Source organism: Dictyostelium purpureum (genome assembly GCF_000190715.1).
Source record: "Dictyostelium purpureum unplaced genomic scaffold DICPUscaffold_151, whole genome shotgun sequence".
Classification (NCBI taxonomy): domain Eukaryota; phylum Evosea; class Eumycetozoa; order Dictyosteliales; family Dictyosteliaceae; genus Dictyostelium; species Dictyostelium purpureum.
In genome coordinates this window covers 56015-67593 of record NW_003519488.1, presented here as the reverse complement: position 1 = coordinate 67593, position 11579 = coordinate 56015, and the positions used below count along the sequence as shown (strand labels likewise).

The 11579-nt window shown below is 24.0% G+C and overlaps 4 protein-coding genes across 4 annotated transcripts; 3 read left to right on the top strand and 1 right to left on the bottom strand.

Moving 5' to 3' along the window:
- Positions 1-1127: 1127 nt before the first annotated feature.
- Positions 1128-2071, top strand: DICPUDRAFT_34747 (uncharacterized protein; the record flags this gene model as incomplete). The annotated part of the gene is made up of 2 exons (XM_003288839.1): positions 1128-1434; positions 1509-2071. Coding segments are annotated over 2 exons (870 nt in total), but the record flags the coding sequence as incomplete, so codon positions are not given.
- A 378-nt stretch (positions 2072-2449) lies between these two features.
- On the bottom strand, positions 2450-3229 carry DICPUDRAFT_34761 (uncharacterized protein; the record flags this gene model as incomplete). The annotated part of the gene is made up of 3 exons (XM_003288828.1): positions 2450-2658; positions 2820-3054; positions 3161-3229. 3 exons carry the CDS (start codon positions 3227-3229, stop codon positions 2450-2452), a joined length of 513 nt encoding a protein of 170 aa, XP_003288876.1.
- An 815-nt stretch (positions 3230-4044) lies between these two features.
- DICPUDRAFT_55697 (propionyl-CoA carboxylase) lies at positions 4045-6607 on the top strand (the record flags this gene model as incomplete). Its single annotated transcript, XM_003288838.1, has 4 exons — positions 4045-4134; positions 4317-4389; positions 4513-6154; positions 6237-6607. 4 exons carry the CDS (start codon positions 4045-4047, stop codon positions 6538-6540), a joined length of 2109 nt encoding a protein of 702 aa, XP_003288886.1. The 3' UTR covers positions 6541-6607.
- A 3028-nt stretch (positions 6608-9635) lies between these two features.
- DICPUDRAFT_20287 (uncharacterized protein) lies at positions 9636-10413 on the top strand (the record flags this gene model as incomplete). The annotated part of the gene is made up of 2 exons (XM_003288837.1): positions 9636-10082; positions 10165-10413. Coding segments are annotated over 2 exons (696 nt in total), but the record flags the coding sequence as incomplete, so codon positions are not given.
- Between the last annotated feature and the right edge of the window lie 1166 nt (positions 10414-11579).

The window sequence follows — 11579 nt, the reverse complement described above, 5'->3', positions numbered from 1 at the left end:
TTTATTAATATATATAAATAGTTTATTGTAATTAAGATATACAAACAACATTATATATAAATTGTAATATATTCTTTTTTTTATTTATTTATATATATATATATATAATATTATTTTAAAAACCAAATCTAAAATATTTAAAAGATTTTATTTATTTTCTTTTTTCTATTTTATTTCATTTTTATTTTATTTTTGGATTTATAAAAAATATTTATACTATCAGAAATAATTTTCATCTTTAATAAATAAAATAGTCAATTTATATACATGCACTTTTTATAAAATACAATATATTAATTAAAGTTTTTTTTTTTATTTTTTATTTATTTAAATAATAATAAACAATAATAATAGATATAAATAAACCATAAAATAATTTTATATTTTTTTTCAAAACTTTTTTTTTTATCGTTTTTTTATAATAATCTTATTTAATATCACAATAATTTTATAAAAATAAAAAATAACTTTTAAAAAAAACTTAAAAAAATTAGGAAAATAGAAAATATCAAGTAAAAATTTTTATCAAAGAATTTTTCTCGCATAAAAAAAAAAAATTAACATCAAATATATAATCTTAAATAAAAGTACAATAAATAATAAATAATATAATGACAAATTTTTCGAAATCAATTTTAGATAATGAAATTGATAATGAAAATTTAATCAATGATAATCATTTATCAAACCCAATTGATATAACCACCAATAATAAAGAAAAACCCAATGTAGATAATATAAATAATAATAATAATAATGATTTTAAACTTTATAGCACAAGCAACAATAACTTATCACCACCAACAATAACACCATTTAACAGTAAATTTTTTAAAGATATTGATCAAACAAGTAAAGATAATGAAAGTAACAGTATAATAGATAATATAAAAAAATCTTTCACACGTTTACATGATAACAACACCGATAATAATATAAATATAAATGAAGAAGACGAATTTGGAAACTTTAATGGTGCAAACGGAAGTAATCATCAAAGCAATATTAAACTACAAGAAATTAGATCCAGCTCACCAACTAAAATAAATATAAATAATAAATCAGTCGAACCACACGATGCATTCTTTTCAGAGATAAATGATCACCACTATAACGATAAGGGCTCATTATTGGCAAACTCATCATCCTCATTTGTTGAAAAGGTCACCTTAAAAGAAAGAATACGATACTTTTTTATTTTTTTAATTCACAACATTAAAACCAGTACCCCATTAACTTGGTTAAAACTATTTTTCGTAGCTTGTATTATAACTGGTGTATTTTTAGCAATTTTCAAATTTAAAGTTCAAAATCATCTCGACGTTTTACAAAAATTTGTTCAGAAATTTGGTGTACCTTTGGGTGGTTTAGTTTATGTTGGTGCCTTTATGTTATTAATTGTATTTTTAGTACCAGTAACAATTCCAACAATCGGTAAGTTTGAGATTTATTAATAAATCGATAATAATATTATAAATATTAATTTTATTTTATTTTATTAATTTTAGTTGGTGGTATGATTTTTAAATTATGGTTTGGTATTTTATTTGTCTGGGTAGCATCTATGCTTGGTGGTATTTTAGCATTTTTCCTTGGTAGATATGTATTTAGAAAAAATATTGCTAAAAAGATTGAAAAAAACAAGAAGTTGAACGCAATCGATCAGGCGATTGGTCAAGAGGGTTGGAAGATTGTATTACTTTTACGTTTAACACCTATTGTACCAGAATCATTATTAAATTATGCTCTCTCTGTTACTCGTGTTAAATTTATTCACTATATAATTTGTAGTGGTATAGGCTTATTACCAGGTTGCTCATTCTTTGTTTATATTGGCAGTGCTTTGACAAGTATCTCTGAAATCGGTAATGAAGGTAGCCATCTTCGTGGTGGTCAAATTGCAATGTATGTGGTATCTGCTGTACTCATGGTAGTTAGTATCCTTTTCATTACAATTATCGTTAAAAGAGCTGTAAATAAGAAATTAGAAGGTGAAGAATCAAAAGGTATTTTGGATGAAGAAGAAAGCCTAATGAATGAAAGAGAAGATATTTTAGAAGAAAACTTATAAATATAATAATAATAGTAATAATTATCAAATGTATATAAAGTAACAATAAATTTATAATATATAAATAAATAAAGCTTTTTTTTTTTTTTGTTTTCTCTATTTACGCTAGTAAAGAAAAAAAAAAAAAATAAAGGAGTAAAAATATTAATATAAATATTTTTGCATTCATATAATACAAAAAAAAAAGAATCCAAAATTTTTTTAATTCTATTTATATTTATTCTTATTTTTCCTTTTCTTTTTCGTTTTGGAAAAAAAAACCTGTTATAATTTCAAAACTAGCCCAAATATTTTTTTAAAACCTCTATTTTTATATTTCTTTTTTAAATTTTTATTTTTATTTTTATTTATATTTATATTTTTATTGATTGTTATATTTTATTTATTTTTAATTGTTGATAATACACCTTGAAAACCTGATAATAAAGGATTTTCTGCTTTTTCTAATTTATTTTGAACTTCGAAATTTGAATGTATGATAATTGGATTTGTTTCTAATACTAAACCACCCATAACCATTTCATCTAAAATATAATGTACTTTATCAATATGGAAAATTAAATCTAATTCACAAACATTTTCAAAACCTAAATAATAATAATAATAATAATGATGAATGAATAATAATAATAATAATAATGAACAATAATAATGAACAATAATGAATGAATAATAATAAATAAAAAATAAAAAAAGTTAGTATTTTAAAAAATATATTTAATATAATATAATGCACTATAAATATTACTCTTGTCTAATGCTTCTACAAAAGTTTGAATTAAATCTATTATTGATAACTCTGATTCTGATGAATCAACTACAAATACAAAGAATAAGGTTGCATAATGACGATAAATAACCTTTGTATCTTTATCAAAAACATTTGAACCATTACCAACTTCTAAAAAATTGCATGAACTATCTGATCTCTTTGAAACTAATAAAAACAATTCCCTTATTAATTGTTGCTGTTTATCTTCACTCTAAAAGCATAATTAAATATTATATTAGCAAATTTGTTATCAAAACATACATACATTTTAAAACAAACAAATGATATTTTGATATGCTTTATTAATGAAAACTTACCAAATGTTCATATACTTTAATTAATCTTGGTTTACCATGATTATTAATAATTAAAATTGATTTAATCATTATTTTATATTATATTATATATTTATATATTATGAGATTTTTTTTGTTTATAAATGAGAAAAATAAAAATTTAAAAAAAAAAAAAATAAAAAAATTTAAATAAATATTTTATTTTTAAAAAATAATTTTTTTATTTTTTTTTTTATTTTTTTTTTTTTGCAACGAGGACAAAATATTAAATAAATAAGTGATAAATAGAAATATAAATAAAAAAAAAAATAAAAAAACAAAAAGAAGAGAAAAAAAAAAGAAAACCAATATTTTAATATTTATTTATATATCAAAAAAAAAAAATTGAAAATTAAATGTAAAAATAAAAAAAAAAGTAAAATTTGATCGAACAATTTTAAAATAAATTTTACACACCACTAATTTCAAATTTCTGATCATTTTAAAAAATTATTTTAGTATTATAAAATAATCATTATTACAAAATATTCTTATTATTTATTTAAATTCTATATTTAAAGAATATAGTGTTTTTTTTTTTTTTTTTTTTAAATAATGATTAAAATTTTTTTTATATTACCAAATAGTTTGGTATTATTTTAACTCTATAAAATAAAATTTATTTTTATTTTCATATGTTTTTTTAGTTATTATTTTTTTATATTTATTAAACATGATTATTTATGTTGTGTGATTGAACTTCTTGTAAAAAAAAAATAATTTTTTTGAAATTTTTTAATATAAAATTTTAAAATTTTCATGCTTTCAAAATTTTTTTTTTTTTTTTTTAAATTTTTTTAAATTTCTTTTTTTTTTTTTTTTTAATATTTTTTTATTAATCATCATTAAATATAATAATATTAAAAATGAACAGATTATTCAATATTCAATCTGTTATTAAAAAACAAGTAGGATGGTCAAACTCAAGAAGCTTCCACTCTACCTCACCAAACTTTGTATGTATTTCTATTTAAATGGTTAATTTTTATAAATTGTTTTTTTTTTTAGTATAAAACAATCTTTTTTTTTTTTTATTTTTTTTTATTTTTTTTTTTTTCTCTTTCTTTATTTTATAGATAAATAAATAATACTTACACTTTTTTAAATATTTGCTCAAATCAAAAATGATATAAAATAGATGTTTGAAAAAATTTTAATTGCAAATAGAGGTGAAATTGCATGCAGAGTTATGGAAACTTGTCAAAAAATGGGTAAAATATTTAATATAGATTATAATAAATGGAAAAATAATAATATCAAATTAATCAAGAACAATTTTGTTAATTCAATTTTTTATTTTTTTATATTATTTTTTTAAAATTGGAAAATTATAGGTATTAAAACTGTTGCTATTCATTCAGATGTTGATAAAAATGCTAAGCACGTTCAATTAGCTGATGAAGCTATTTGTGTAGGTCCAGCTCCAACTTCAGAATCATATCTTAATATCGAAGCTATTATTGAAGCAATTAAAATGACAGGTGCTCAAGCTGTTCATCCAGGTTATGGTTTCCTTTCAGAAAACGCCAAATTTGTTAAAGAATTAGAAAAGATTGGTGTCACTTTTATTGGTCCAGGTTCATATGCTATGCATGCTCTTGGTGATAAAATTGAATCAAAAAGAATTGCTAAAGAAGCTGGTGTAAGTGTTGTTCCAGGTTTTATTGGTGAAGTCGATGGTATCGATCATGTTATCAAGATTGCAAATGATATTGGTTATCCAGTTATGGTTAAAGCTTCAGCTGGTGGTGGTGGTAAAGGTATGAGAATTTGTAGAAACGATGAAGATGTTAAAATTGGTTTCAGACTTTCAAAACAAGAAGCCAAATCATCATTTGGTGATGATAGAATGCTTATTGAAAAATATATCGAACACGGTAGACACATTGAAATTCAAATTTTATCAGATGGTGATAATGCCCTTTATTTCCCAGAAAGAGAATGTTCAATTCAACGTCGTAATCAAAAAGTTATTGAGGAAGCTCCATCATCATTCATTACACCAGAAGTTCGTGAACGTATGGGTAAAGAAGCTGCTGCTTTAGCAAATAAAGTCGGTTATAAATCAGCTGGTACTGTAGAGTTCCTTGTTGATAGCGAACGTAATCATTACTTTTTAGAAATGAACACTCGTCTTCAAGTAGAACATCCAATTACTGAAGAAATCACTAAACAAGATCTTGTCGAACATATGATTCGTGTTGCTTATGGTGAAAAATTAAAGATTAAACAAGAAGATCTCAAGATTCACGGTTGGGCTATGGAATCTCGTGTTTATGCCGAAGATCCATATCGTAATTTCCTTCCATCAATTGGCAGAATTAAGAAATATATTCGTCCAAGCGGAACTGGTGTTCGTATCGATGGTGGTATCTTTGAAGGTGCTGAAATTTCAACTTATTACGATCCACTCATCAGTAAACTTATTACCTATGGTGAAGACAGAAAGACCGCTATCACTAGAATGAAGAGAGCTCTCGATGAATACTTTATCGAAGGTGTTAACCACAACGTTCCATTCCTCCGTGACGTTATGGAAAATAAAGATTTTATGGAAGGTGATATCAATACTTCATTCATCCCACAAGAGTACCCAGAGGGTTTCAAAGGTTATAACTTTACACCAAAACAAATTCAATCACTTTCAATCGCTGGTGTTTTATTACGTTTCATCGAACAACACAAGAGCCTTACCAACTCTTCAAATTCTAACCGTACTTCATCAGTTAGTCCAGATATTGTTTACATTGCTAAAGTTGGTAATGTCAGCAGCCCACTTCAATTTGTTCCATCAGAAGATGGTTCAAATAATAAATTCTTTGCCCAATTCCTCAACGAAGAAGGCGACGCCATTAAAGACTCTGATGTTACAGTTGAACTTGTTGACTCTACCCCACAATTCATGAAATTAAAAATTGGTAGTTCTATTCACCGTTTCCAAATTCATAAAAAAGGTATCACTTCATTCACTATTCAGTAAGTATCATTTAAAATTTATAATAAAATAATTTATAATAACAATAATGATAATGAATATTAATTTTTTTTTTATCTATAGATACCACGGTACTAAGATTCCAGTAACTGTCTTATCACCAGAAGAAGATTCGCTTTCAAAATACATGCCAGTTAAGAAATCTGTTGATAATTCTAACTCACTCTTATCACCAATGCCAGGCACCGTTTTATCATTTGCTGTTAAACCAGGTGACAAGGTTGTTGTTGGTCAAGAATTATGTATTGTTGAAGCTATGAAAATGCAAAATGTTCTCCGTGCTCCAAGAGATTGTGAAATTAAATCAATTACTGTTAAACCAGGCCAAGTTGTTGCTGTCGATGAGGTTTTAGTTGAATTTAAATAAACAAAGTATATTATAAAAAATAAAACAACAAAAAAAAAAAAAACAAAATTATAATTTAATAAAAAAAATAGATTTATATTTAAATAAATTTCAATTTTTTAATTTTTTTTAAAAGTCAAGATATTCAAAGCAAATGCATTTCAATACATTATAATAATAAATAATAAAACATTAAATATTTTAAACTGCTGAATTATTAAGTAAAAAATCAATCAAATTTGTATAGTGTTTAAAATTAAAAAATAAAATAAAAATAAAAAAATTGAAAAATTAAAAAAATTATAATTTTAATTTTCAGTTTTCGGTTTTCACAAACAAATAATTGTATACTTATTTGATTATTAGAATTATTTATCTATAACTAAAGTATCTCCATCTACATTAAACTTTTTTTTTTACGATCTTACTGTTCTTAACAAAGACCTTTGGGTCTGCGTTAATTCGGTAAGAGTAGTAAAGCTATGGTGGTTATAGTGATAGTAAAATTTTTTTTTTTATTAATTAATTAATATCAATTGTTCGAGCTGATTCGGAAGTCAAATATATTGCAGTTATGAAGGTAGAATCAGTTAATATTCAAAAGGAGCTAGGGTGTCCAATGTATAAAGGTATAGCAATGGAACTAGTATGTTGAGGTATTACAGAGGGTTCTAAAGTAAGCAAGTATAGTTTGATGAATCAAGGGTGCTCATGTCGAAAAAGCTTGGTTCGGATGAAATCAAGAAAACTCACGGAGCGTTAAGAGTAGGAGGTTAATTGCTAATAAGAAGCTAAATTGAAGGATATTGCCTGTGTGAGCAATCAATTGTAGTTAAGGTATTAACCAGGTGTTAGAAGGGCCACGTATTGGCTAAAACTATGCAAAATAAGAAGTGCTTTTAGGTGAAATAGACTAGTGCACAGAACTGACATAGAAATCAGTTGTAACAAATCAAATGAAAAGACGGAGATGTATGCCAGTCAGAATAAAGAAGGGCTCAATAGGAAGTTGCAGAGGTAGCTTACGTTTCAAATGGAGCCATGTACTTCTAAAATGCATATGAATACATTACAATTACAACTGCATTCAATTTGGTGCTACAGAGATCTCGATTTCGATCTTGATAGAACACCGAAATACAAAAACATGTTTTCAATTATCTTCCACCAAGTCTGGATCTGGGTATGCACCAACTATTTAACAAAGAGATTGACCCAAATGCAATTGCTAAATCATTAAATTATAATGACATCCAACACAAATGGATCAAACTCGCCTCATTAGAATATGCAAGAATGATCCAATCAAACTACAACAACTTCTTAAAAGTCGATAAACAAATAAATTTGGGTACGGTAGTGTCAATTCGTGTGTGAAAAAACCTGCGTAGAACTCCGCAAGCAGTGATTAGAAAGGCAAAAACAGGAAAGGGAAATCACAGGGAAGAAAATTATTAAATAAACCTGTCGAGTGTGAGGATCGAACTCACGACCTTAGGATTATGAGACCTACGCTCGTACCAACTGAGCTAACCCGACTTTGATAAATTTTTTATCTTGTGACTTCCCCGGGTCCTAAATTATTAAAATAACCCCCTCAACTTCCATTTGTAAATATTTTGTAAAAACTTTTGCGAAATAATATCTATTTAAATAATTCGAACAATACTAAGTATAACCGAAGGTTTATGATCAGTACAAATAGTTTAGCTTCACTCTATACTCTTTAGAGGTTCATTTTAGTTTATAAAATATATAATTACTCGTAATATTTTTATCTTTTGTTATTCTACTTTTTATATTTAGTTTTCTTTATAAAAAATTAATGATATTTTTTCTCCCATTAGGTCAAAATACATGTTTCGAGATTAGGGTAAAATCAGGCCTCCCCTTTATATTGATTGTCATACATAATAACTCAAGTATTTATTAGATGGCATTTAACCCATTTAAATAATCTTAAACACTTCTAGAATCAATCTAATTAAAAAAATGGTTAATATCATAATATAAATCTATAGCAAGTTTAGTAAATTAAACATACTATATAGAATTTTGTGGAGTTTTTTGGTCATTGAATCTTTTAATTTAAATAAATTTTTTTTTATCTTTAGTGATCAATAGTACCGGTATGAAAAAAAAATTTGTTTAAAAAAAAAAAAGTTTATATTTTTATTTTTATGTTATTTTAAAGTAATGAGAAATTTCTTTTTATTTTTTTTTAAAATTTAAAAATTTATTTAATTTAAATTTTAATTATTTTCATTGTTTAAATAAAATTGTATATTTAAAACATTTTTTGTATATTAACCATCACTTAAAATATGGTGGGCGATATAATACCAAAAAAAATTATAAAATAATAAACAATTATATTAATTAATATTACATATTTATAAAATATAATTATATTTGATATCACTGTAAAAAAAAACATGACACATTTTTGTGAAGATAATTTATTTTTCTTTATGATTTAAATATTATAATTAATATTTATTAACGATTGTTTTTATTATAATTTATTTTATACCACATTATAAATACCGATACACCATTAGTTTTTTTCTTCCATTGTGGTTAATTTTTTTAGATTTTAAACTTATCATTATTTTTATTTACATTAATTAGATTAAAAATAATATTTATTTTTTCTAATTTAAAATAATTTTATCTATCTTTTTAACTTATAGTGTGATATAACAATAGTTTCAAAAATGAAATAAAATTTTTTTTAATAATATTAAAATTTAGTTTTTTTTTTTTTTATGTGCGAGTGTGCTTTAAATTTTTTTTTTTGAAAAGGTGAAAGGGGTTTTTTTATAGATAACTGAATTATTTTTAAAATATTTATATATCAATTTATGGTTAGTGTTGAATATTTTTTATTCTTTTCAATACACATAATCAAATAATTTAGGTTCAGTCACTTTGATCAAATGTATTATTATAATAGTTTTATTCAAAAATTTTTTAATTTTTTAATTTGTTTTTTTTATTTTATTTTTTAATTTTAATTTTTTAAAAAAATTATTTAAAGAAAAAAAAAATTATCTTTTTTAATAAAATAAATTATTATTAAAAAAAAAAAAATAACATTCATAAAAATGAAGTTTATTATATTATTATTAATATTTACCAATTTATTTAATTTTAATAAGGCTCAATGTCCCTTTTCCATTACCCCAATTAAAGGTGCTTCAGCAACATTTTATACAACATTAGATAATGGAAACTGCGGTTATGAAAGACTTTCAGGACCTCTCGGACCGGGAAATAAAATGATAGCTGCATTGGGTTCAAAGTTGTATCAAAATGGTTCTCAATGTGGTCAATGTTTTAAAATTTCTAATTCTCAAAATGTTTCAGTTGTAGTAATGGCCACTGACTCTTGCCACGATGCAGGGTATTGTCAAAGAGATGGTCATTTCGATTTAAGTCCAGAAGCATTCGCAATTTTAGGGAAAACCTCGGAAGGTGTTCTCGAGGGATTAACTTTTTATAAAGTTCCTTGCCAAATCAATGGAAATGTAAAAATTATGATGAAAGATGGTTCTAATCCAGTAAGTATTTACAAATTTTTTTAAAAATTAGGTTTTTTATATTAAATATTTAATAATTAAAATTTTTTTTTTTTTTTTTTAGTATTGGACATCATTTTTTATTTTTAATTCAAAAGTTTTAATAAAAAAAGTTTCTATTAGAATGTCAAATTCAAATCAATTTATTCCATTAACCCAAACTACTTATAATTATTGGCCAACTAGTATTACAGGAAATAATTTCGAAGTTAAAATAGAATCAATTAGTGGTGAATTTATATATATCACAATACCATTTGTAGAGTCTAGAAAAGTTTATGATACAGCAACTCAATTTTCCACATATGATTGTTCAAATTTAAAAAATGAAGTTATACAAGAAACAAAAGCACCAATTTTTAATAATGGTTGTCCAAACTTTATTCAAGGAAATACAAATTTTAATAATAGTGACGAAGTTATTAATTCAAATTCATCCAAAAAAATAATTTTATCTCTATTAAATATAGTTTTTATTTTTTTAATTATTTTTTCTTAAAATAAATTGTCATTTGTAATCTTATTTAAGTACTGTAAAATATATAAATAATAGTAATTTTTTAAAATAGTTTTAATAAAAAAAATAAAAGAGAATATTTAAAAAAAAATTAAAATTTTAATTTAAATATTTATTATTATATTATTTATTCATTTTGTTTTTATTATAAATTAAAACTTGTTTAAGTTTTAATAGTGTATTACTGATTTTTGTCTCATCCAATCGATTCATATGGAGAAAAAGGTTTTATTGAGTTAATATTTATAATTTTTTTCACGTGATTAAAGGTGCAATATTAAAATCATCATCTAGTATCCTCATTGGTGTAGTCGGTAACACTCTAGTCTTTCACACTGGTACCTCGGGTTCGATTCCCGAATGGGGAGCTCTTATAATAAGATTATCTTTTCGGTGATTTTCAAATGTAAAAAAATAAAGGAAAATATAAATATATTATTTAGTTGACTGTAATATTCATTTAATTCTAAAATGCATATGAATACATTAAACCTAAAGGAAAAAAACCGACAAGTGTTAACATCATATAAAATCGAACTTTTTATAGTTACCGACTGATTTTTACACCATTCGACAGATCTTGAAAAGATAAACAACAACACATCTTTTCCACACTTAAGAACATCCAGGGTTAACACACTAAACAACATCTTTACAAGATTAACTTCACAAAGTTCCAAAAATGAAACCGCCATAACAAATACGAATACCACTACAAAAAGTAACTGTACTTGAAATGTTAGCCAAATATCCACGCCAATCAAATCCACTACGTACCAATCAGGTAGTCCGAAATCACCTGCTATTGAACAAAAATCCAAGAAAAAAAAAACTAGATAGGTTGATTCAACCATACCCCAACCCTCACTACTTCTTAAACTAGATAGGGTATTCTAACCTTACCCCAACCCCTACTTCTTCTTATATTTTTAATAAAAAAAAAACCGGGGCCTTCCCCAAAA